Consider the following 26,293-nt stretch of genomic DNA (forward strand, 5'->3'; position numbering starts at 1 on the left):
TAACAGCATCTTATCAAAATCATTTTAGGCTATCGCGAAAATAATCGAAAAGCCGCGTCAAAAATTAACAGCCCTAACATCGATTATTGTGTTCAGCATTCAAAGTTCGGATCTTAATCATTCGGATCTTTCGTTTTCTGTCGTGAGGACGTCGTTTGATACATTGGTTTTGATTCCTATTATAACGGCGCAATGGGTGATCAAGAACGGGGACGCCGCCGTCCCTTAGACGACTCCGATCGCAGTCCAAGATCAGTGCAAGAGCCGGTAAGTGCTTAAAATGCTTATTACTCTATAGATCTAATTTGTGCTTACAAACATGAAAGATCCAATTACTTGATTGTATGCCTTTTTTGTTACACTCACACACACATAAGTATGTGCGGTATGATTTTGAGCGGCGCGTCGTTTAGAATTCCGTTATCTGCACACTTGAAGCATAAAGCTGAGCCACTTCAGTTGAATATGCTGATGCAGATATTTGACAGCGTACATACATATGTGCATGTTTTTATAAGGCAGAACAATTTGTTCACTTTGAAATATACATACATACAAACAAATGCTTATGGATATGACTATACAAATGTACATATGTATATAATGCGTATGCTTTTATGTATATGCTTTAAACATTCATTTGGTTTTTATTCAGTGTATACAAGCTTCCGTATATTGAATATTTTGTCTTATTTTACTATTGGAGTTGGCAATTAACAGGATTGGTAGTGGATATCATAAAGATGGCGAAAAAAAGGAAAAAGAGAAAGAAAGTAAAATATTCCAAGTGTTTCAAGCTATGCCATGAATATGCCCAATTTTGGATGGAAAATATCTAAGCATGCAAGCATAGTTATATCACTACTCCACATTTAATCATGTCTGAAATATTGTATAGAGTAAATAAATAGCGGCAAAAGAAAAAACGAAGCGCGACAGGCTTAGTTCTCAGGTTACGTCTCTAGTGTGCGCATCAACTACAATACATACATATATATGTAAATAGATAAATTCATGAATACATACACACATGCTGTTCATCACGATATTGTAACTGTAACTACAACTGTAAACATTGTGCATACGACATGTATATACTTGTTTGCAAAATGTGGCGTGTGTATAATAGTATACACATAATCGTGCTCCAATGATTTTTTAAATAAACGATTTTGATTTCGTTTTGTCGAATTATCGATTTACGCAGTGCTGGAACGCAAGAATAATAGGAGTTGCCAGACGATCAACACAAAATATGCCGAGGGGCTCTAAAGGCTTTTTAAGTTTTCGATTCAGCATTAACCAACGACAAGATGGGTATAGCCATACAACAAAATACTACTATGCAGCAGGATCTTTATTATTGCGCTCTTTCAACTGAAAGCGCGAAAAAGCTAAAAATAGAACGTACTCTCAGCATCGGCTCTATAAAGACCATGCAAGCAATTATGTTTGCATGTGTGTTAATATACATAAATACATAACAGCGTATTTGAGCTCTAATGTTTTGTGTGTATGAGGTAAAAAAAATCTATATTTTTCAGTCAATATAATTTCTTTTATTTCATGTGTGTGTGGCATGTCGTGTGAAGTGGGAAAAGCCAGATGACAAGCCAGGCTAGAAATTTAGCTTCGCATTCAAATGTCTGGCGTTACTCATCTTAGGTTTTTTATTGTCTTTGGTAAACCCTTGTAGAAAAAAGAAATGCTTACCTTTTCACAAGATTAGCTGATAAAATGAAATGCACATGCACTCAAAATTCTAAACCATACACTCGATTAAATCTTCTTTTGAAAAATAAGGTATATATGTTATATAAAGTATATTTATAGATATATACACAAATTGGCCAATTTACTAATCTTCTCCAACATTAGTTGTAAAAATAACACTTCTATGCAAGTCTCATTACTTCAAGTAAGACTTACAAATGTTGCTAAAAATTCCTTATTTTTTTGATAAAAAATACTTTTCCAAACATATTGCCAATTACGACTTCTACTATATAAATAAGCAAAATATCAATTTGTATATACAAGTATTTTACAAATGTCTGGTCATTAATTATAAGCTGAAGCTATGCTTTATTAATTTATTTCTTTTTTAGTTTTACTTTTAATCTGTATTTTTATTTTTCTAATTTGTAAACAGCGAGCAAAAGTCTTCCGTGATAATGGACCCCATAATAGAGATAGGTCGGAGGCTTCGAGGTCATACAGAGGAGCTTCATCATACCATGGAGCCTCTACATCCCGTGGCATTGTCGGATCAACAGCTTGCGCGGTAGAAGCCCCATCAGTGTCTGGTGCAAGTGCTCCGTCAACTCATGGCAGTGGTCCCAATACTGAACGCAGGCGGGTTGATCGGTATGAAATTGTTAATTCAAGACCGGCGGATATCGTGACTAAGCGGGGACAGGATGGTACACCAATTAAATTGTTGTCAAACTTTTATCGTTTGAAAACCAAACCACAATGGCGCATTGTCCACTATCACGTGGATTTTGCGCCTGAGGTCGAGGTGGTGCGAGTGCGTTGTGGAATATTATCAGAGCATGCCAGAATCTTGGGCACCGGCTACCTCTTTGATGGCGCCCAGCTGTTTACGACCAAGAAATTTGAACAGGATGTAACAGTGCTGCAGGCAACCTCAAAGCAAGGCGTCAATTATACAATTACAATCAAGTTTGTGGGCTATATATCGGCAGCCGAGCCGCGCTTTCTGCAAGTGTTGAATTTAATTTTGCGTCGTTCAATGAAGGGTCTTAATCTGGAGCAGGTCGGACGTAATCTTTTTGATCCGCACGCACGGGTAATGTATAATGGATATTGAATAGTTTTAGCAAATCGAACTTAACAAATGAGTTTTAAGATTAAACTGTTTGAAGTGGAACTTTGGCCAGGCTACGAAACGTCCATCCGTCAACACGAATCGGATATATTAGTTTGCGCCGAAATCACACACAAGGTGATGCGCTCGGAAACAATTTATGACATACTAAAAAGGACTACCCATTCCGATCGCTATATAGAAGAATGTCGTCTTAACACATTGGGTTTAGTTGTACTCACGGACTACAATAATAAAACTTATCGTATTAATGAATTGGACTTTTCACAATCCCCACTTTCCACATTCAACTGCAAAGGAAAAGATACGACTTTTGTTGAATACTATCTGACGGTAAGTTTGTATCGGTACTACATTTACAATTTTCCAATTGAAATACAAAAATTTGTAATATTCTGTTTATTAGAAATACAATATTCGCATAAGGGACCACCGTCAACCTCTGATCTTATCAAAAAATAGAGACAAAGCCCAAAATAACAAAGCCAATGACATTGTACTGCTTATTCCTGAACTGTGCCGCGTCACTGGACTGACCGATGATATGCGCAAAAAAATGGAGTAATTATCTTATGCCCAATACCAACCAAATCCAATTTTAATATGAAATCGTTTCAGTTTCATGCGTGCATTAGCGAATCATACACGCATGAATCCAGGCAGACGAATCGAACGCTTGCAAACATTCAACCGGCGATTGCAGACAACAGCGGATAGTGTCAAGGTCTTAAAAGATTGGAACATGCAATTAGATGACAAATTAATTGAGGTTCAGGGTCGCGTAATTGCACCTCAACGAATTGTCTTCAATAATAGAAGTCGGTATGTTTTAGAATTACGATTTATTTACATTCTGGCATTAAATAAAATAATTTTCGCTATTTAATAGCGTTTCTGCTGGAGACAATGCAGATTGGACACGTTATTTTCGGGATCAACAGATGCTCACCACACCCAGAGAGGGTTTAGATCGATGGGCAGTTATTGTACCGGAACGCAACTTGCGAGACTTGAAACAGTTGCTGGATAATCTGCACCGTGCCGCAAGAGGAATGGGTTTTAATATCCAGAAACCTCGCGAGTAAGTTCAGTTGATGTACTTATAGGAAGACGGGTGCAATCTGTGTCCTATTTGCACATTTAACCCGAAATGCCTATGATACTATATTTACAGAATATTTGATTTATTTTAAGATCTTGGATTAAAGATGATTGCACCAGTACGTATATTCAAGCTCTGGACGACTGCGCCCGCTGTGATCCCAAACTGATTCTTTGTTTCTTTGCAAGGAATAATCCAGAAAGGTAAAAGGAAATAAATTAAATTTGTACTTAAATTCCGAATTAAATCAAACAATTTTAAATTATCATTTAGATACGCTGCGATTAAGAAGAGAGGGTATGTGGATAGAGCTATTCCTACCCAGGTGGTAACCACAAATGCTAATAGAAACGGCTTGAGCGTGGCCACAAAAATTGCAATACAAATCAATTGCAAACTGGGCTATACGCCGTGGATGATCGAGCTGCCCCTGTCTGGTCTAATGACCATTGGGTTTGATATAGCCAAGTGTTCGCGAAATCGCTCCAAGGCTTATGGCGCATTGGTGGCCTCAATGGATCTGCAACAGAATTCAACATTCTTCAGTACCGTCGCTGAGTGCAGCGCCTATGATGTATTGGCCAATAATCTGTGGCCAATGATATTAAAAGCTTTGAGGCAATATGAACGCGAGCATAAAAAGTTGCCGACTCGTATCATATTTTACCGTGATGGCGTTAGCTCGGGCTCCTTAAAACAGTTGTTCGAATACGAGGTCAAGGACATTGTCGAAAAATTGGATGCTGAATATAAGCGCGTGTCGTCCACTACCGCACCGATGCTCGCCTACATTGTAGTCACCAAATCATCGAACACACGTTTCTTTTTAGACAGTATGCGAAACCCTCCGCCAGGAACTGTCGTCGATGATGTTGTTACGTTGCCTGAACGCTACGATTTTTACCTTGTGTCGCAGACGGTACGTCAGGGCACAGTTTCACCCACTAGCTATAATGTACTTTATAGTAACATACGCTTAAGTCCAGATCAACTTCAGAAGTTGACTTATAAAATGTGTCATTTGTATTACAACTGGTCAGGAACCACTCGAGTGCCAGCTGTGTGTCAGTATGCTAACAAACTTGCTACACTCGTTGGAACTCACTTGCACGCCATACCTCAATGTGCACTAGAGAAAAAATTCTATTATCTTTAAGATCAACTTTTATATTTTGAGTGAAATAATATGCTATTTTTAAGTTCATAGTTTTCAAAAAGTTTTGAATGGAGAAACTCATTTTATGCTTTACACAACTGAATGTAATTCCTTTGTTTATTTTAATAAGACTTCCACTACGGAAGTACGTACTTAATTTTGCTAATATGTTTAGATTATATTTAAGGAAATATAAATGCTAAATTTTTATGTTAAAATATCGTAACGAGCGCATTGAACGTAAATCCTGCGGGATAAAAATATGATCAGGACGACAAGCTGCGCTGATAAAGGACTTTGCTTGTCTGCGACCAGAGGCATAGCTGTAAACGATTTCGTTCTTCAAGATATCTAAAATTGTGCGAAAAATAGTATCAATCTCTGACTGATTGTTGATATTCTAGTGTCGGCAAGTTGGAGATTAAAGACCATCTTAACGTAGTCCATATAGAAAAATGCTTTAGGTGCACATACATGCTCACACAATTATATTATTATTTTCCACCAAGCTTCGAGATAATTCGTCCTTTGAATATAAGTGCGTATTCACTCACAAATTAATATCTATATTATTTATTACATTTAAATTTGAAACTTTTATTCGTTTACATACATAATCGTTAGTGATGCCAAATCATTTGTCATTCGCTAATTTTTCGTAACTGTAAATTTAAACGTTGTAGCCAACAATATGACGCTTGCCGATGCACTCGCCAACGTAGAACCAGAAGATAACCTCTGCAGTGACAAGTGTGTTAAGCCATGCCTCCTTAACCGATAGGTTTTTGTAGGATCCGGTCTTTGCACTCTTGACGATATTACCAATACTTTGGCGAATAGCTGGAATATCGGCTGGTGTTGGGGGAGTTAACTCCACTTTCGCGTATTTTAAGAAAACATCCAACTGAGGTCTTGCTTGCACAAGCAGCCCTGTTAAAGTAAATCATTACATAAGTTCGAAAATTAATCTCTTAGATATTCCGTAATTAATGATGGGTAAGAATCTTACTGTTTATGAGACCAGATCCTTTTGAAGCTACGCTCGCCATTGTATTGAAATCTATAAAAAATATATATATTTAATGTTATGCAGCCGCGAAATTAATAAGTAATATGCGAAAACCTTACGTCTGCAGAATGCAATGAAACAGGGTCGTTAGTTCTAGTTGTTCATTAATGCGATATGTTATCGATAAAAATGTAATTTGTGAATGCGACAAATGCCATTACCATCTAAAAATTCATCTAATATGTATTTCTTGCATATTGCTCTATAATTAATTTATTTAGTTTCATAGAGTTTTTATTTACAATACGATTACCATCGAATATATTAGTCGAAAGCAACTCAGAAAATCCAACTTGAAATCTAATCTATTCGATTGCACATCGATAACTCCAGTGTTAATGCAATTGTGCACCACTACAATAAAGGTGTGGAAATCCAAAAATTCACAAAAAAAAAAATAGAAAATTAAAACTATACATATTTAGTGTAAATTGTAAAGCAATTAACTATCACAAATTACAATAAACTAAATTTAAGTATATGTTAACATTAAGGCGCGAATAGATATTATTGTGTAGTGTGTGAAAAGTGTGCGTGACGTGAGGTGAGTTGCGAGGGGGTAACGGAGACCAAATGAAATTTTGGGCTATCTAGTTTAACAACTCGCCACTGTGCAAAAGGAAATTGATAATTTTGAAAGTAATATACAAGTTTGTGCGTATGTGTTTGGTTTTTGTGAGCGAATTTCGAGCGTAATGTACATATATTTAGTTGTATTGTGAGTAGCCTTCATTAGACAACTACGTTTGTATGCATGTACATGCATTTGCACACACATACACACACATACATATATATACAACTGGGGCTCCAGTTGGCATTAAACCAACAACTTTTTTTTTGGTGGCAATGACGAATGATAAGAATAACTAAGAAGCAGTCGAGTAGTTCGCGATTATTATACTCTTCTATAAAGGGTGAGGGTAGTTATCTTACTATGCTTATCACAAATTCGGTTCATATCTCGTGGGTGTGGTCCAGGCCCACAGACGACTGACTTTTAGCAAGCGATTTACAAGTGAATACACTTTAAAATTCTCTCGCACACAAACCGAGAGGGTGAATTGTCTCGTGCAAAATATGTTGGCCCGGTCTTAAACCATTTGATGTAGAGAAATATGTATGACTTATCCTATTAGTTTAAACATACTTTTATACACAAATGTATTTAAAACCAAGAAACAACTGTTATCTTGAAAGTGTTGAAGATTAAACACCCTAACAGTTCTGCTATTTCTTTGTTTTCCATAAAAAAAAACCCGGTCGATTATTCCTATAAGAGTTATTACCAAATATCATAATGCCATTTTGATATAAAATGTATTCGCATCTTAAGGGAGAGAATTGGTAATTTCTTAACGTTAACTCAAAAAATACTCTCAGAATGCGAGAGATTGATTAAGTTTAAAAGTTGTTAAAATACCTGGTAAGAGCTATGGGGCGGAACTAAATTGCGTGCTTTAAAGCACTTAGTCTTAGCATCAATAAAGTGGGTTAGTTTTAGTTGTAAGCGACTGCTGTCGCAGACTTAGTGGGAACTTGGAAGAATTTGCCAATACAAACACGAGCCACCATTCGGATAGACACGGATAAATACAATTCGGATAAAGACTACACGCTACGCACGACTTTTTGCATTTGTGTTTTTTATTTATTTGTTAAGACAAGTTTTAAATGCAATTTTATTTTATTTAATTTATATTGTGAGACTGCAATGTGATAATACTAAAAATAATGTCCTCTTATCTTTTTGCAGTCAATGAAAACGCGCTAACGTATAACAGCTGCTTAGTTGGAGAACTTTGGCGGATCAAACACAAAAATATGCCGCTGCCCAAACGTTCCATTGAGCCCGTACATGTAGCTCGATCCGTTTACCAGCAGGATGAGCTGCAGTCTGTGGAATTGGAGACTGTGACCAACACGACGCTGACAAATATAATACGGCAATTGTCGTCGCTATCTAAGCATGCTGAGGACGTGTTTGGCGAGTTGGCGCGGGATGTGGGCAATATTGGGGATCGGGCCAATTCACTGCAGGCGCGCATTGATCGGCTGGCGATAAAGGTTACGCAGCTGGATAGCACCGTGGAGGAGGTACCACTTACCGATATAACACGCAAAAAGGCGTTCAAATCGGCCAAGATATTCGATCAGCAGATCTTTTCACGCTCCACGATGCCCGCCCCCATGCTGGAGACGTATGCACTGTGCGACAAACCGCCGCCACTGGACAAGCTCAATGTATACCGTGACGATGGCAAGGATGGACTCAAATTCTACACGGATCCCAACTACTTTTTCGAGCTGTGGCGACAAGAGATGCTAAAGGATACGGAGCGCGTGATGCACGACAAAGGCAAAAAGCTGCATCGACCACGGCAAGAGGGCACCGGCGGTGGTCCGAACAATCGGCACAAGAAACGCGTCCGTACGCCACACAACACACGCGAAAAGCAGCGACAAATCGCGTTGGGTCACGGCGAAACCCTGATGCCAAACAATGTTATCTATCGGACGCCCAACGCAATGCCCAATGAAGAGGCCGGATATGGAAGTGAGTAAACGCTTTTTTAATAATAACAATATTGCTTTAGAATAAAAGTAAAAGTATGCCAATTATATTAGGCGTAGAACTGCAGTCAAAAGTAAGACAGCCTAGAGTAAGAATTTTACTCAGCCTCGACTTCAACTATTTTAAATGTAGCGTTAGATAAAATAACTCTACAATCAAACCAAACTTAACATAGTTACAACGTGCTGTTATTAAATAACATACACCAAACATGTTGTTAATATGCAATACATCTGTTAAATGCACTGTTAGTAAATTTATAGGTGTTTAGCCAGATAGGGAAATTGATTAACTTTATACTTTAGATGTGTACATAATTTGAAACAAACCGGATCTGAACAATACGTATTTGCGTAATTTCTCTAATAATACCCACATTCATAATGATTAACGCCCAATTACTGTATGCAAATTTAGCCCAGCTAATCGAAATCCAAACTGTAAATGCTGACAGCGATTTTCAGCTGGGAACACTGGCACGTCGAAGGCTTATACAACAACAGCTGACGAATATCGGTGATGTTCAAGACGTAGGTACGGTACATCAATGGCCCGCAGTTGAAAGCGTCATCGACTGCGCATATCGCGGCTTTCGTTTTGGTTTTAATATTCACAAAATGTTAATCCAAATTGTATGTACCTAAAGATAATCATGTTATTTGAATTACCTGCAAACGCTTGCTACTAGCTTGCAAAGCGCTTGCTCGCCAATCGATATGATTCATTCATTTGTACATTTCTATATGCATATGCCCTACAACAGAGTACATTGTTATTCTTCTGATCACTTCATGTACCTAGATTCATTATTAAAACTGCCATTTACTATTACTTTCGATCGCCTAATGTAACAACTGTTAACGTAAAGCTGTTAGTGTTAATATATACACTAACAGTTTATTAGCAGAGAAAGCGAATGTTAATGAGACCTCTTTACCTACAGCTGTTAATCAAAATGTAAGTGCGTCAGCTGCTAAAAATTCTAATTGGGTAATAAAAAACAATTTGAGGTCTAGGGTAACTGAACCTCATTTTTTATACAATATTCGACTGTTGTAGAAATGTATATACTGCGAACAGATGAATCGCAAAAGCTTAATTTAAATATTGTAAATGTTGTAAAATTAATGATAATTAAGTTGCTTAACAAATGGGAGTTCTCGGAACAAGAGCGAAACCTTATCATAATTAAGAGAACCCTATTGAGACCCCCAAGTGCATTGACTCATAGGGAGATCGATTATTATTACGTTTTGATTTCATTTGTTGCTCTAACTATAGTTTGTGTAAACATATTCGTATTTTAAGTAGCTTAAACGAACACCGCATGATCATCTCATTTCCAGATTCTGTTAAGCCCTATAATATGCTCTCACATTTGGAGAAAAACAGTAATCTCACAAAGCAAACGGCTATCGCTATTACAGGTCAGATAAACAAAAAGATTTAATACAACACACACTCAATTGTGTTTGTATATATAAATGTTCCTTCATCTACTTCTATCGTACCTACTGTCACTTGCCACTTTATATAGTCCCCCTATATGTACTTATATACCATATATTTTGTATACATTTCATGTGTACTAAACGCTCTGTCGAAACATTATGATTTAGGCTCAGATGAATAACAACAACCAAAAGCACCAAAATGTGAACATTTATAATTTCATTCAGGATGCATATCCCAAAGCAACAGAAAAATAATCATAAATTAATATTACCGCTGTTACTAAGTAATTTATGCTGATTACTTAATAATGGAAGTGTATGAACAACACCAATTGGCAAACAATTGACATTTTTAAGACATACACACGCTGTAGTATCCAATAGCAATGCCACAGTTAGCATTAAGTTTAAGTATTTGCTCTGATCCTACACAATGTTGACTTAAACATATTCCTACTTTCCCACCTACACCAGATGGACATACTATATAGCTGCTAATAGAAGATCGCCTATCTTTGTTACTCGTTTTTTTTTTTTGTTTATTTAACACTTTTATCACAACTCTCCAAGACTTCAAATCAGGGTTCGGAATTGCTCTTCAAATTGTACGCGACCTCAGTTATAGGGTATTTAACCAATTTAACAGCCTTGTCGCTCGTTAACCAACTCCCAGCAATTCCCAGCCTTGCTCTTTAATACTAGTTGTACTCTGTGACGCACTTTAGGTGACTGTGCGATAATCATTCAAATTAAATTTTATTTATTTATTGCATTTTATTCGCAGCCTCACATGACTACAGATTTTGCTTGCAATAATATTGTTTCCTGTTTTGCATTTTTGTGTGAATCCTTAATCTTTCTTGTTTTTTTCAATTGGAGTTTCTAATTTTGTGATACAATAAGTTGCACGGAATAGCCAATGACTGTATTAATGATTCCTTTGGGACATTTTTCAGATATGGGCATATACGACACACGCCCACTGCGGCCAAACTCAATTGAGCTGCGGCGCAGCTACCAGTCAGAGCAGATCGATGGCAGCGGCTACGAGCCACTCACACCACAGGCAGCGGCCAATCAGTATGCAGCTGCGTACGGCACCAACGGCATCTCGGGCAGCTCGCATATGCATCTGCAGCAGCAGCAACAGCAGCAGCTGTACGACGGGACGCTCTACCATCAGTCGCATGCGATCTACGGGCAGAGCGGACAGGGCCCTATGTCGCCGGAACAGATATATGGACCGGGCACCCCGTCGCGTAACAAGCCGCGTCCATCGCAGCCGCCACCAGCGCCCCCATCGAATGGCAGCGGCGGTGGCACGCCCACAGCATCAAACGCAAATACGCCCACACGCGGCCGCAGCATGTCGACGAGTCGGGACGCATTGCCGCCGCCGCCTCCAGTGCCGGATGTGGTGTCGCCGTTGTCGGCCATGAACGGCATGGCCAGCGGTCACATGGCAGCCAAGCTGCTGGGTCGCACCAACAGTACATCGCGAGCTGGCTCTCCGCAGATGGCACCCAGCAACAGTGCCCAGAACGCAAATGACATGGTTATGGCGCAGCTGAACAATACCTTCAATAGCATGGGCATCACGACTAGCAATCAGATGAACTCGCTCAGCGATTTGCCGCCACCACCCCCAGTGCCCGATCAGGTAGACTCATATTAATGCACATAATATGTTCTATATATATATATTAATTCTTATTTTTCTTTTACTCTGCAGCACTCACCAAAAATGTCGCCACCCAATGTAGCGCCACCGCCGCCACCACCACCACCGCCAGTGGACGAGAGTGGCATCGGCGGCGTGCAAATGCAGCAGCATCCACACCAAATTCTGCCCAAATCACTGGCCAATGGGGAGCTTCAGCTATGCCAACCAAACGGTGGCTCCCACATTGTGAGTGCGAAGAAGATGCAGGCTCCATTCCATGATCCACGCAACGATTTGATGAAAGCCATTCGAGATGGTGAGTATACGACAGAGATCCTTTTGAAAAACCCTTCTAAATGACATTTCTGTTTGCTATTTTAGGCATCATACTACGCAAGGTAGAAAAGTCCGAGCTGAAGGAAATTGAACGCAATACGGCAATGCTGGATGTAGCCTCGATTTTGGCCAGGCGAGTGGCCATTGAGCTATCGGAGTCAGAAGATTCGGATAGCGAGGATGACAGCGAGGGATGGATGGAACCCAATGAGACCTCTGCTTGATCCCTGATGGCTTCGGTTAAACCGGATAAAAATGCAAAAAACAAAAAGAAAAAGTAATTCCAAAGAAAATTGATGCAGGATGTAAGCACCCAGCAGTTGGATTACTACAAAGCGCCAAAGCTTTTATATACCATACTTTATAAGAGTATCTCCCAATATGCATACATACCTAAATACTACAGACTAAACCTTAAATCAAAATCTAATTTGAATTGTACATATTTACACGCATACATACACATACCAAGAGTAATTATGGCTAATATATGAAATCGCTAACGAAATCAGATATGATTTCAAGTTGCATATACATATATATATATATATATATAGAGGGAGAGGTATTTGTATGTATTCATATTCGTAGCATGGCTAAGCCTAAGCCTCGTGAGGGAATAAATACTCGTCTCGTTTATGCAAGATGCAAAAAAGGATATAAATTGCTTAATCTTGTCTGCAGTCGTTTTCCAATCTATCGCTACCATCAGCCATGTCAGAGATTGATCGGTACGGACGTAGATAGAAGAAAATGATAATAAAATAAAGTAGCTATTGACTTGCTTTTTGGATATTAAACCGATATTTAACACTTTATAAACTCGAATACAAAATGATTATTAACAATGATTAAACTGGCAAATTTAAAGTTTGTAAATATATAAAATGAAACGAAAAACACATTAACTAATAGAAAAGTCGACAGCATTTTACACACGCTATGAAATTGCAATATATAAAGTATATACCGTTTAACTTACATACATATGCAAGTATATATATATATATATTCGAAATAATACATAATCTTAACTGAAACCTTTGCTAAATATATACTGGCTCGTGCGTAATGCCGTGTATTATTTTTTTTGTTTGAAAAGCTTATTACAAATATAATGGATATATGCATATGTAATAATTGTTGTATATTTTATCTAATTTAAAATAAAAGTATTCCAATTAAATCATAAAAGAGTATATTCCTAATCTTAAGTTTTAGGCTAGATTGTTCGCCAGTAAGCATTTAATTTATATTTATTTGTGCAAAAAAAAAAAACATTGTTAGCTAGAATTATTGCACCCACACACATGTACTCAAACACACACACACACACACATGTACACACACTACACATCCACCCATTTTTTTTTTTATAATTTTTACTCGTCGAGCCTCTCCATTGGAGTTTTTTCCCTGGTCGGCGGATTGCCATTCAATCTATCCTGTATAGTGAATGGCATCTGAATGCCCTCCTGGGATTCACGCTTCGGTGTGTTCATCTTGTGCTGACTAGAGAAGCTCACGCTAATCCGTCCATTGCCACGCACCGCCGTCATGGCCAGGGGTGGTTGATACCGCACCACAGGAGTTGCCTGTCGCATGTCCGTTGCCAGCTGTTCCCTGTTGTTGTTGTTGTTGTTGTTGCTATGCGTCGAGTTATTGGGCTTGGCATGGGTTTCTTTGCGCACGCCCACCATTAGAGCCTCTTGGCATGAGCTCTCCTGAAACTTCTTAACGCGATCCTTCATGTCGCCTTCACGCTTCACCTCCTTTGTAATTTCGGCGCGTCGCTTGTTCTCGTAACGCTCCAATGCCATCTCATCGCGTTTCTTATTGCGCTCCACAATTAAATCGGCGATTTCTAATCGTTTTTGCATCAACGCCTCTTTGTCCAGCTTCTGGAAGAGCTCCGGCCAGATGCCGGCCTGTTTCTTGACAAGCACAATGCGCGCCTCATGCTTGAAAATGCGACAGAAACTGGCCATTTCATCGATCTCCTGGGCCAGATGCCGTTCAAAGAATATTGGTGGGCTGTTAAACTTCAAGTACTGCGGCAACAGTACAACGTCCGGCTTGCGCGTGACCAGCCTGTTCAGTTCGATGGATATTTTAATGTCCTCCTCGGTCTGGGATATCTGCACCATTCTGAGCTGCCGCCGTTGTCCTGGCCCACGCAATTGTTTTGTGGTGAATGAGCCGTTTCTAGCCTTTGCCGTCCGTCTACTATTTGGAAAGCTAAGACCCTGTCTACTGCCATCCGATTCATTTGAATATTATATTGGTTTTGTTTATTTTGAATTCAATATTAGCCGGCATTGTAATCGCCAAGACGAGTTGCGCTGCTTATCGATCAAACAATGATTGGCTGGCCATCCCCTGCACTTGCGGGAGTCCTGCAAGCACACCTGTAACACCTATTTGCATACCTTATTGCCTATGCCGGGCTTAGTCGTGCCGTAAACTTAGTCATTGACCCTCGGACCTACTTACCTGCACAAACAAGGCTCGAATTAGTCGCAACCCATCTATCTATAATGTTCGGGCACGCGATTCCATTTTCGTTGGCAGCATAATTTCATTGTTATTGAGTTTAGCACCAAATTGACAACTGTTTAACATTTGTTACTGCACGAGAGCTATTTATACATTCACCTAATGGGTTGTCCTTTTTTCATAAAAGCAGTAATAAACGCAACCATATTTTATCCTTGGCAGAAAATTGCATAAATCAGTTTATAATCTGCATTAGAAATGCATTAAGAAATATTGCAAAAAATTGGTAAAATGTTAGTCCTACAATATGTTAAAGGATATCCAATATCCGTAAGCATGTCCTTCTAAGGAAAGTAATCCCATCTATAGCCTGGCCACTTCAAGTAGTTTTCTTATGTCGTTTGGTCAACAAAAGTAAAATACAATAACAAACGACAAAAGTTTGAATCATTAGTCCTTTAATGTAGATCGATGCAGCTTCCTTCGAAAATCCGCAAGGATATGTCCGAGTTATTGCTGTTTTTCCTAAGAACGGCATTAATTACAAAATCGTTCGTATCTTTAAAATTTTAAGGATTACCACGATTTGCTTTGGCAAGCTAATAGTCCTTGTACCCCAAATCCAGAATATACCATGAAAAGGACGAATGTCCTTCGATCAGCCGAGAAAAGGAGTAATTTATGTGCACACAAAATTGCCTATAATTCTGCCATATCCTTGCGGCTGCTGACGAGGCTTGTGTCAAACAACTCTTAGTGATCAGGGCTACCAGCTTGCAAAAGGACATCAAAATCGTCCTTGTAGTTTCCGAAATATCAGTGATATCCTTATTTCAAGTTGAATCCTTGCACAATCCGCTGAAATTTGTCAGATCCTTAAATTTTTGAATGCAGTTCGATGCAGATCGTCCTTACGATTCGAACGCACCAAGTCCTTTGAAAATCCGCCAGGATACGGCTAAGCTAGAGCTATTTTTCTAAAAAGGACATTCCATTTTTAGCCATAGCTTGGCCATATCCTTAAGGATATCGAAAGGATATACCTTTTTGAACTCGTGGGGAGCAGGACTATCGATTGGCATTCAAGGATTTCCATATTTCGACAAAAAATTTCACGAAAATTTTTCACAGGGGTTTAGTCAGAAAATTGGCCAAAATCAAAAATTTCCGGGCTAACTTTGCCATTTGAAGGACTATCGGGATGTCCTTTGGACAGCTAAATGTCCTTACCCTCCCATTTAAGAATATACAATCCGAAGGACGATAGTCCTTCAAATAACGAAGTTTTAAGGACAAATTTTCATAAGGAAAATAGGCCATAACTCGGCTGTATCCTTAAGTATCCTGACAGGACATGTGTCAAAAAAATTGTACTGACCAGGCCTACCAACTGGCCAAAGGACATCAAGATCGTCCTTGTAGTTTCAGAGATATAGCGATTTTATTGAAATTTTGTGTTTTCAGTCAATTTTCCTTGCGGCCCGCGACTGAAAATTTACCAAGTCCTGGATTCTTAGATGACCCCATAATGTTTTAATGCAATTCGATACAGTTGGCACCCACGATCCTAACGCACCATGTCCTTTGAAAATCTGCAAGGATATGGCCGAGTTATGGCTATTTCTTTCCTAAAAATACCCTTTTAACACTTTTATGATATTTTTCATTCAAATGTGCTTTTATCTTTTTAGATTGAAGGATTCAAGGACTCAAATCCATTCAAAGGACTTTTACGAATCTAATAAGGCTATTCCTATATTCCTATAGCAATATTACGTTAAAATCGAAAATACATTCAAAACACAATTATTTTTATACACTTATCGCACCGAATAAGTTATGCTCTATTTTGTAAATGTTTTATTCAGTTTAGCTGCAGTTGTACAAAAATAAATGCCAGGGATTCTGCCCAGTTGCAAGTAGTTGTATTATGTCAGCATTGTCATTTAAATCAAAGCTTATCCAGTTTTCGAATTGGAATTTTAAATGCCAATTGGAAGTACTGGTTCTTATAAGTATGTCCTTCGAGTACATGATTTACCCGATGCATACAAGCTTACATTCGTTTATTAAGCAAATCGTTTAATTCAAGTAGGCATCAGGTTTAATTTCAAGCAGGTTTAACGTGAAGACAACTGTTTCATCAAAGCTCAGATTTGAAGTTTTTGTACAATATGAGGACACTCATATGGCCAGTGGTTGCATTAATTTTTCTCTTCTTGCTGGCCAGTGACGCTTATAATGCTCGTAAGTATAACCAATTATTTTAGTTTAAGCATTGCTGTGAAATGTTTTATGTGGCAGGAAAATGCGATGACAAGCCGTGCCAAACTGGTCCCTGCAGAGCATTTTTTCCAATGTGGCGATTTATAAAGGAAACTCGTCAATGCGAGTATTTCATCTATGGTGGCTGTCAGGGCACACGAAACATGTTTGAGGACGAGAAGGATTGTAAGGCGCAGTGTTTGAACTGAAAAGGATTTGAAATCTTATATCCAAATTGAACACCACATTCAAAATTCAAAAAGGTTTCAATTAAAAGTAGTTACAAAATTAAAATTGTAATCTTTGATAATAAAAGTTACAATTACCTTTCTTTTTCCCGGAAATTAAACTGGCTGTTATGTATAATCCTAATCATTCCTTAAAATAATGAGGCCCGATCTCGTAAAAGTGTACCTCTTGAAAGTCCTTAAAATTTGAATTGGTTTCAAAGTGACACAACAAAAGGCCTCCTATTAGATTAAATTTATATAATAATTTCTATATAGAAATATGCTAATAATGTAAAAATATTTCTGGTACATTATAAATATACTAGACTTACTTCTGTAATGTTACATTATGTTTTATTTATCAGATTTGATTGAACTTTCTGGCAGTACTTTTGCCACCTTTCTTGGCTCCTTGATCGTTGTCTGCGGGCACTGCATCTCACCCCAGCCAATAGGCACCATGGGAATACGATTTTTTCGGATATCGCTGGCATACGCAACCACCACACCGAGTTCTGCTTCTGCTGTGCTCAGCATGAACGATTGTTCCATCTGGTTAACAACACGCGCCAATATGACATCACCGGGTTTGAATGACTTGTAAATATCCACTCGGTCTTTTTCAGTTTCGCGCACGTCCTCCTTGCGCAGCAGACCGCGATAACTGCTCTCGAGTAGAACGTTTCCCACGCAAAATATGGCACACTTTGCGAATTTGGGCGTCGTCACAAGGACGCGTGCTGTGACGACATCTCCGGTAGCCGGTATGGTCAAATGAAAGCCTGGCTTGTGCACACTTACAATTTGGCACTGAAATGATAAGTTATTTGATATTAATTAATTATATTACTATATAACTAACTTACCTTTTCCGTGGTCTCGTCAATATGCACTATTCCAGATTTGCAGGCATAAATGTAGCCTCCCTGCTCGTAGGTACCTTGTCCCACGATAATGTTATCCTCCACGCGACATAAGCGCTCTCCAGGCAGGCAAATTAATATCTCATCCTCATTATGAGATGTAGTAGCTGTGATTCTACCCTCCGCAGTCATTTTTTCACAAATTAAAATAACAAATTTGGTTTACTGATTTTGGCAACTAAATAACAAAAAGTAGCCATGTGTTTTTTTGCGTCTAATTCATAACATTTCGCTGAATGTTATTAACAGCGGGATCTTCGGCGAATTCATATTCATAATGTGACGGAACTGTGTTTAAATGATATCGGCTACTAGTTCCAAGTTAAGCAAAATATCGAAATCGTATAGTATTTAGTTTTGTTTGGTTTTAACCGCGAAACTGTGCGTTTTTTCTTAATAACATAATATTTGGTGTTTATATATGCTTAAATTACAATCATTTGCTTCAAATTCTAATTTGGTTTATTCGAAAGTAGTTCATTGGAACTTGAATTTAGACACCGATACTTTTTAACATCACTAACAAAATCGATAACGTCAGCAACCGATAACACGCGCGTGTTTTTTTGCCGGCCACCATATCTATGTGCGTTATTTAGAATATTTTTAATAATATCTTTAACTCGAGATGAACACAAAAGCTAATATGAGTTACAGAGAGGTAATACCGAAAAATATAAACCCAGAAGAATGGATCGAAGTCGAAATAAATACAGGTGCGTTAGATGCTGCCAGCGGCCAGATGTATTTGTTAGCGTCGTCCAGAAGTGTCTCATTAATGTTCATAAATATTGCTTGTATTTCTAACCAAAATAGGCACACAAAGTACACTGCAGGATATTAAGACTTTTGGAAAGTCAGGCAGCTATTGCTACAATTTTCTTGCCAATGGCCAAAACAGGAACCGATTTATATATTGGTAAACATTGTTAATGATATACATTGATATACATATGGCTAATTGTTCTATCCCAGGCGCACATATCAAGATGTCGTGGAACTGTCCGAGGTCAGCCTGGATATTTCGCTTTTGAAAAACCATCTTCGTCTACGCTTTACGGACTCCGCAGTGTTAAATGTCTCGCTGTCCGAGCAGGCAAACACCGTCACCCTTCTGGTGGTCACCGTCAGTAGTGTGCATCGGATTGTCTTTCCACTGCAGAGCGAAGCATCTACAGCCTGTGTTGCTCCGGCGGATTCCCAAAGGAATTCCATTTTCTATGATGCAAACGCTAACAACTTGAAGGATCGCAGCACATTTTATGTGCTTGACGGCACCATGGCTATTAGTGTGCCACATCTCGCAGCTTCCGATATGTCCGAGAATAGCCAGGAGGCATATTTCGCAGTTGACTACCATTCAAAGCTTATGCTTTATATTATGAACTGTCGGACCGGCAGCACAATTTCGCACGAAGTGAAAGAGTCCCATTTAATGCCGCGTTTTCTAACGAACTTAAAAGGCGCTCTAACGTGAGTTTCCATATTATTCAATTTTCACTAAATGAGTACATTAATCAAATTGCATTGCAGTGGTCGAGGAGAACATTTGGAGGGAGCTATCTCCATGGCTTTCAGTCGCATTGACGGAGAGATGTTTTTATTGGTGCTCTATCGGAATAATGAACTACGCTTGTGGTCGGTTTCCACTTTGCAAAGTGTTGCGTCTTATAGCTGTACAGAGTCCCAAGGAGCTCAGGGCCGTAAGTTTTCTATTTTTTCTTTTAAATCTAATGTTTAAATGTATTCATTATTTAATGTATCTTTTTTAGCCCAAAACAGTTTGCTACGCAAAATCGATGATCACAATTTTTGTGTATTTTTGTCGCACGAAAAGGACTCTGAATTCGTTTGCTTTAGCATCGTATGCAAACTGAGCGACATGAACACAAAATCCGTGAGTCTAACTGTTCGCCATAAGGTGCCAGCTCCGCAAATGGATTTGGCTGATTTCGATGCAACTTTCTCTCATATTTGGACGCTGTGGAGCAATGCTGAGGGTGATTTTAATGTGTCGGCCATTTTCTTGGATGCCGACAGCTCAATTAAATGGGTGTCTGCGGCATTGGAACCACCGCCGGATCGTTACTGTCTTACCATAGAGCAGGGCGTCGATCCACGCGAAGCATACTGTTCTTATATATTTCATCCGGGTCGATTTGATCGAAACGTGATTGCTAAGGCACTTTATGTAAGCTCTTGTTTAGATGTTGTTGCAGTTAAAATAATATGTGTTACCCTTGCAGATGTTCAGACGCGTCAACATGCAATTCGATATAAAGCAACTGACAATGGGCATGCTTAAGGAGCAGGTCTGCCAGACAGTCGAAGATGAGATTCAAAATGAACTGAAAGATTTCGTTGTCAGCGACGATGAATATTTAGAGATTGCGACCAGGCTCTGGGATCGTTTCTACTCCTGCTGTGAGCAATACCACATTAAGTTTTCCGAGCCGACAGGCCTGTCGGTTTTGGGCGCCATGGATGCTGTTTGTGTTATCAGAAGGCAATCGTTTGCATTGCTCCGCCCGTGTGAAATGCTGGAACACCTAATGCTTGTTGGAGAGAACACAAGAGATGTAGCTGAGTTTGTAGCGCCATATTGCCGAGATGATCTTGTGGCGGCCCACGGCTTTATTGAACTAATGGAGGTCGTCAATCAATTGGAAAAGTTTTTAAGCGAAGATATCAAATTGGAGTTGGATAAAAAAATTTATCAGAGGAATGATAGTGTGCTAACAAACTTGTTAGTTCAAATCACCAAAGGCGATGATAACGATGATAACAATGGCATTAACCTATCAACCGACTGCGTGGAGCAAATAAGAAAAAAACTACAATCGATCAATATTGTGGATGCAGCCATTAATATGCTGCTTGATTTACTCGCCATTGTTGACGAAGATGCTTATCCAGGTTCTGCAGGTATATAACGATCGCTCGAAATTATTTTGTATACGGAACTCATAAATGTAACTTCTTAATTGTGTTTAGGCGGTCAATCAAAATCGACGCGCTTTTTGCAATCAACTGGAGCGTTGTTTGGCAGCGAATATGGAATTTCCATTCTAGCCGAGACGGTCAAGCAAATGGCACTGATACGGTATAATATTCTTTAATATACTAGATCTTCGTTGATAGACTAATTAATTGTAATTTTAGCTTTGCCGTTTGCCGCAACCTTTTAATTCTGCAGTACATACTGTATGGCAATGTTTCTAAGAGCGACTACACTATTATGACAAATATAAATTTCTTGCACTCCTATTACACACTTGTCTGGATCTCTGAGACACCTATTTCGCTGAACACGCCAGTTAACTTGTAAGCCACAGAAAAATTAAGAGTATTACTTTCGATTTATTACATTTTTTCCACCTGCAGTGAGGTCTCGATACAGCGTCTGACGCGTGCACAGCTCTTTAGTGGATATACGAGGCCATACTCGAGCCAAATACGTTTAAATAACCAAACAACACTGCTGTGCTTGTTTCTGCAATCAAAGGGTCTATTTAGCGCCCTATCGATGCTGCTAAAGGAGCCCAATTCATTGGTGGATCAGTTGTCAATGCGCCAGACTCTACTACAGCTGGTTGGTTGCATTAATCAGATGCTGTAAGTTTGCATGCAATATTTGTTTTTCTTTATCTTGCTAATTGACATTTAATTACAGCTGGCCCGAGGCTTGGAATGACGTGTTCCCAGAGTGGCTTTTTGGCACTTGCCATCACATTATCATTCAGGACTATGAGCGCTTGCTGGCTGGTTGGTGTAGCGAGAAAGCTGATTCGCGTCAGTATAGAGCTGCTTAAGTTTTGTATAATTAGTCTTTATATAATAAATAATCTTTTTGGGTCTTTTCAGGTAGCTTCATGCTGGCAGTTTCCCTATTAGATTCCGGCGAGCCGCAAAAAGCTATTCATCTCTTCGAGCAAGTTCAGGAGAGTGTGCTTAAGGAACCACTTTTGTTTGAACAAGTGCTGAAGAACACACCGATCTATACCAAGCTTGCGGGCATCCTTAGCAGACAGAAAGTTGTGCCAACAAAAGAAGAGGCCAAAGTCGCTTTGGTTCATTATTATCTGAAAGTTATTCAATTATTTGAACAACATTCGGCTTTCGATTATATCATTCAGTTGGCCCACATAGCTATGAACAAACTGCATGTAGACGATCAGCAGTTGCCAATGTTCCAATCCATAGTATTTAACAACCATTTGCAGCTGGGCCACTATGAGGAGGCCTATCATGCTCTGGTCTATAACGCAGACACATCCCGGCGCAAGGATTGTCTGCGTCAGTTAGTCATAATGTTGTTTCAGTGCAAACGCTTTGATCTGCTAATGCAATTGCCTTATAATGGCCTGCAAGAGGAATTTGAGAACATTGTGGAATCTCGTGCGCGCTCCTTGAGCATCGATCAGAACGAAGTGTATAATTTTCTATATGCATTTCATGCCAACAAAGGCAATATGCGCAAAGGTAATGTCTCTTCAAAAATAATTAACTTAATTTATACGAGTAAAGTGCGTGTTTTCCCACAGCTGCGACTGTTATGTATGAGCAGGCCATGCGCCTTCAGGTGGACAGCGATGCACCTGACGCGCTCCAAAAGCGCTGCTCCTCACTACTGGTCTGCATAAATTGCTTGTATCTGGTCGATAATCGTTATAGATGGATTGCCAAACCGACAATTGGCGACGAGAAGGTGGCCACGGATCAGGCTAATAACGAGCAGCGCTCTCTGGAGGCTTACAAAACTCACGAAGTCGTTGTACTGGAGTTAACCGACATACGACGTGAGCTGCTGCACGCGGAAGCCCTAAGAGAGCTTGCTCACCATCGCAAAGATGTGGCTGCCTATGAAATGGCTGGCGCCGAAGAGCTCTCCTACCTCTTGGCCACCTGTGGCCTATACACAGCAGCATTGAAGCTTGCACGGGGTCATGCATTCTCGGTGCTGCCAATATTTGAGAGTTTGGCAGCTGCATGCGTTAGCACCACTGAGGATAAGACTAAGGATGCTTGGGCTTGGTTGCAGAACAATGACTTAGCAGGTATAAGTTAGAAATTAATTTTCCATATTCTTTAAATCTAAAGCTATGGTATTTTTCAGATCTTGCACATCGGAACAGTGCAGCTGACATGGCTTGGTCATTGCTGCAAAAGCTGGTTGTCGACAACGAGCTCAATGAATCAACTTCAATACGTAAATGTGTCGTCAACCGAATACTCACTTTGAATGCATTTGTGCCACAATGGCTGTACGATTCCTACAAATTGGCTAACTCTCGAGAGTTGCTCCATCTGTTGGTGAAGCACAATCGTTTGCTCGATGCCGCCGATTTGGCATGTGAGATGATTGGCGGCATGCTGGGGGCAGGCAGTGAATATTTCGACTTTAAGCATTCGGTGAATGTGACTAATCCACAGCTCGCATTTCCCATCAATACAATTGATCTGCTGCTGCACGGCTTGCAAGTAAATGGCAGCAAACATATTGAATACGAGATGGTAAAGTCACCTCCTCTTTCATTTTAGTCATTTTACGCAAATACAATATTTGCCACGTTTCATTTGCAGGCACATAACAAGCTCGAGGAAGAAGTGGCCCGATACATTGAGACCGTCAAGCGCACCACGGATGACAAAATGAAGTTAGCCATTCTAACGGACAGAGAAAATCGACAGCAACAGCAAATTTTTGGTTAAGCGCTCTGCATGTATTGAATGGGCGTAATAAAAACTATAATATAATAATGTTAGAAATCATCCGTCATTACCAGTTCGGCAAGAAACTTTTTGTATATGTTCATGAATTGGGCCACAAAAGCCTCCAAATGGAATATATGTTTCGCACCGTTCTGCATGCGATGCTCGTATTGTGTAGCGTACTCCAATGTCTTTGCCTTAATCGACATATCACAATTGTTGACCAGTTGCTCCACGAGGCCACGGAAGATTAGATTGGGTGGCACACCCTGCGAAAGTAACTCGTACAAACGATCGCGTATCTTTTCCAGTTTCGCGGGTGTTTGTTCGCTCACAATTTGAGTTGCAGTCTCACGCAGATACACTTGCCAGTCCAGCTCGGCGATCTGCTGCTGCGCTGTGAACGGATACTGCTGGACCTTGGATGCCTCCAGCATCAGTAAGGCCCTTCGCATATTTCGTTCCGATTTCTCTACCACACGTTTGGCTAGCTCTGGCGGCAATACCAGACCTTCGCGTTTACATGTGCTTTGGAGCACAGCTGTCATTTCGTTCTCGCTGGGTGCTGGCACGCGAATGCCTAAGCAACGCGACCGGATGGCCGGAATGATGCGAGATGTGGAGTTGACCGACAGTATTATGCGGCATGTGGCTACGTACTTTTCCATGGTGCGGCGCAACGCATGCTGAGCGTCCTTGGTTAGCTCATCTCCTTCGGAGATTACAATTACTTTGAATTCCCGTTGACCATTAATATCGATTTGGTGTGTTTGTGCCACCTGCTTGATCAGGTCTATAACAACAGTCCGATCGTACATGCCGGCGTCCGAGGGATTCACCTCCAAATGGTAATTGCTGCCAACTGTCATCACCTCGATCTTGCGATTCGAGGGCGTTGTGAAACTCATTGTTTCGTTGCGCAGTCTCTCCACGCCGGCACCATACATCTCACGCAGCAGGCACATTATGCGTGTCTTCTTGCCCGCGCCAGATGGTCCATAGAACATTAGATGAGGAAAATCACTTTGCTTGCAGAGATTGCGCAAGTTTTCGGCTTGGTCCTAAAATCACAAAAATATATTGAGTTATGTTTGTACAAGTAAAGGCGACAAATTTTTATTCACCTTGTGATAATCCAATTTGGATAACTCACGGGGCCGGTATTTGTCTACCCAAAGTGCCATCACAGCTTATTGTTTAGCACATAAAACACTTTATAGCGAAAAATATATACAATTTATTCCGGCTTCACTTGTGCAATGCGCGCTTTTTTTGCGTCTTAACAATCGGCTAGCCGTGAAGAGTTATCGATATCGTTCTTGTTAGTAACTATCGATAGTATATAAAACACCGATACTTTTTGAATACATGTGGCATCGGAGTATTTGAATTGATTTTTTTTATTGTAACCATTATTCAATAATAACCGAAAACGAAAATATTTGGTACCTGCTATTTTGATTCACAATTAAGATAATGAATTTTGTGGATGGGTGTCCCAGCGATCTTACTCAATAACTTCTACCTTGACAACCGTCTCTTCGTGGGTGCGAGAATGTCGCGAAAGATTCGCCTTGCTCGAAAATGGTTTATAACAAATATTGCAACTATAAGGACGCTCGCCCGTATGCGTTCGCAGATGTGTATAAAGTGTTTTGCGTGCTCCAAATGCCTTTCCGCAATTGTTGTGGGTGCATACAAAGGGACGCAATTTTAGATGAACTGCATCGTCATGCTCCTTCAGATGGCAAAGCTTTTTAAATTTTCGTCCACATGTGCTGCATTGGTAGCCCTCCCTGTTATTGTGCCGAGTCATATGTGCGTCCAGATCTTCTTGGCTGGCTCTGTCATGAGAGCAGATCGGACATCGGAATTGACTGCTCGCTAAATGATTATTCATATGAAGATTCAGCTCTGTTTTTTGCCGAAATGATTTTTCACAAATTTTGCATACAAATGGGCGCTCTTTTGTGTGACCCATTATATGAATGCGCAGGGTTCTGGCCAAACCAAATGAACGTTGACAAAAGTCGCATTTATATGGACGTAGGCCTTCATGGACCAATCTTACATGATCTTTCAAGTGCGTTTTCCTCTTAAACTCCCGCTGACAATACGGACAAATGTTCTCCGCGTTGGACAGACTTGCGACTGTATTGTCCATTTCAGAATCACTTTCCTGGGAAAGATCATGTTCTTTTGTGTTGGATAACTAAAAATAAAATAAAAAATAAAATAATGTTAACATCAATAACATATGTTATTTTACATCACATCTGATATGCAAACAGGTGCCTGTTAGGCGACTTAGAGTTGGACATCGAATATTTGCCAGTTTATGACTTACTTTGATTTTATTTTTTCCACTTTGATTTTCATCGCCAATATTAGGATATTCTGTTTTAATTGAGGAATCCATTTCTGGTATTTCGTCTGTGTTTGACAATATAGTAGATACAAA

At 39.7% G+C, this 26,293-nt stretch overlaps 7 protein-coding genes across 14 annotated transcripts; 3 read left to right on the forward strand and 4 right to left on the reverse strand.

The window, feature by feature from the left end:
- The first annotated feature begins 107 nt into the window (after window positions 1-107).
- On the forward strand, window positions 108-5,997 carry piwi (P-element induced wimpy testis). The gene is made up of 8 exons (XM_002051094.4): window positions 108-267; window positions 2,153-2,812; window positions 2,873-3,184; window positions 3,258-3,412; window positions 3,470-3,673; window positions 3,741-3,932; window positions 4,046-4,156; window positions 4,227-5,997. Exons 1-8 carry the CDS (start codon window positions 193-195, stop codon window positions 5,107-5,109), a joined length of 2,592 nt encoding a protein of 863 aa, XP_002051130.1. The 5' UTR covers window positions 108-192; the 3' UTR covers window positions 5,110-5,997.
- On the reverse strand, window positions 5,667-6,169 carry ATPsynG (ATP synthase, subunit G). The gene is made up of 2 exons (XM_002051093.3): window positions 6,119-6,169; window positions 5,667-6,039 (listed from the first exon to the last, which is right to left on the reverse strand). Exons 1-2 carry the CDS (start codon window positions 6,156-6,158, stop codon window positions 5,780-5,782), a joined length of 300 nt encoding a protein of 99 aa, XP_002051129.1. The 5' UTR covers window positions 6,159-6,169; the 3' UTR covers window positions 5,667-5,779.
- A 310-nt stretch (window positions 6,170-6,479) lies between these two features.
- SCAR (wiskott-Aldrich syndrome protein family member 3 SCAR) lies at window positions 6,480-13,400 on the forward strand. 5 transcript variants are annotated; one of them, XM_070208971.1, is made up of 7 exons: window positions 6,480-6,543; window positions 7,935-8,735; window positions 9,171-9,287; window positions 10,100-10,180; window positions 11,164-11,867; window positions 11,940-12,186; window positions 12,252-13,400. In XM_070208971.1, the coding sequence occupies exons 2-7, from the start codon at window positions 8,003-8,005 to the stop codon at window positions 12,428-12,430; spliced, it is 2,061 nt and encodes a 686-aa protein (XP_070065072.1). In that variant the 5' UTR covers window positions 6,480-6,543; window positions 7,935-8,002; the 3' UTR covers window positions 12,431-13,400. The 5 variants fall into 5 exon arrangements, with proteins under 5 accessions (XP_070065072.1, XP_015028090.1, XP_015028092.1 ...); XM_015172604.3 differs by lacking the exon at window positions 6,480-6,543 and adding an exon at window positions 6,551-6,722; XM_015172606.3 differs by lacking the exons at window positions 6,480-6,543; window positions 10,100-10,180 and adding an exon at window positions 6,552-6,722.
- Window positions 13,401-13,416: 16 nt separating this feature from the next.
- Window positions 13,417-14,465, reverse strand: Dnaaf4 (Dynein axonemal assembly factor 4). Its single transcript, XM_002051091.4, has one exon. The coding sequence runs from the start codon at window positions 14,351-14,353 to the stop codon at window positions 13,589-13,591; it is 765 nt and encodes a 254-aa protein (XP_002051127.1). The 5' UTR covers window positions 14,354-14,465; the 3' UTR covers window positions 13,417-13,588.
- A 2,074-nt stretch (window positions 14,466-16,539) lies between these two features.
- On the reverse strand, window positions 16,540-18,362 carry Csl4 (exosome component 1 Csl4). 4 transcript variants are annotated; one of them, XR_004304324.2, is made up of 4 exons: window positions 18,064-18,362; window positions 17,530-18,007; window positions 17,294-17,437; window positions 16,540-17,172 (listed from the first exon to the last, which is right to left on the reverse strand). XR_004304324.2 is itself a non-coding variant. In XM_032437498.2 (3 exons), exons 1-2 carry the CDS (start codon window positions 18,250-18,252, stop codon window positions 17,552-17,554), a joined length of 645 nt encoding a protein of 214 aa, XP_032293389.1. In that variant the 5' UTR covers window positions 18,253-18,362; the 3' UTR covers window positions 16,540-17,437; window positions 17,530-17,551. The 4 variants fall into 4 exon arrangements, 2 of the variants coding, with proteins under 2 accessions (XP_032293389.1, XP_070065085.1); XR_011416608.1 differs by having other exon boundaries at window positions 16,540-17,190; XM_032437498.2 differs by having other exon boundaries at window positions 16,540-17,437.
- Window positions 18,363-18,656: 294 nt separating this feature from the next.
- On the forward strand, window positions 18,657-23,880 carry Nup160 (nuclear pore complex protein Nup160). Its single transcript, XM_002051089.4, has 14 exons — window positions 18,657-18,836; window positions 18,937-19,039; window positions 19,096-19,593; window positions 19,654-19,823; window positions 19,893-20,311; window positions 20,367-21,045; window positions 21,115-21,223; window positions 21,283-21,444; window positions 21,505-21,735; window positions 21,794-21,912; window positions 21,985-22,602; window positions 22,665-23,177; window positions 23,237-23,634; window positions 23,704-23,880. The coding sequence occupies exons 1-14, from the start codon at window positions 18,749-18,751 to the stop codon at window positions 23,830-23,832; spliced, it is 4,236 nt and encodes a 1,411-aa protein (XP_002051125.1). The 5' UTR covers window positions 18,657-18,748; the 3' UTR covers window positions 23,833-23,880.
- Window positions 23,835-25,141, reverse strand: RfC38 (replication factor C subunit RfC38). Its single transcript, XM_002051088.4, has 2 exons — window positions 24,957-25,141; window positions 23,835-24,893 (listed from the first exon to the last, which is right to left on the reverse strand). The coding sequence occupies exons 1-2, from the start codon at window positions 25,014-25,016 to the stop codon at window positions 23,883-23,885; spliced, it is 1,071 nt and encodes a 356-aa protein (XP_002051124.1). The 5' UTR covers window positions 25,017-25,141; the 3' UTR covers window positions 23,835-23,882.
- Between the last annotated feature and the right edge of the window lie 1,152 nt (window positions 25,142-26,293).

This window comes from Drosophila virilis, chromosome 4 (assembly GCF_030788295.1).
Source record: "Drosophila virilis strain 15010-1051.87 chromosome 4, Dvir_AGI_RSII-ME, whole genome shotgun sequence".
NCBI classification, from domain to species: Eukaryota; Metazoa; Arthropoda; class Insecta; order Diptera; family Drosophilidae; genus Drosophila; species Drosophila virilis.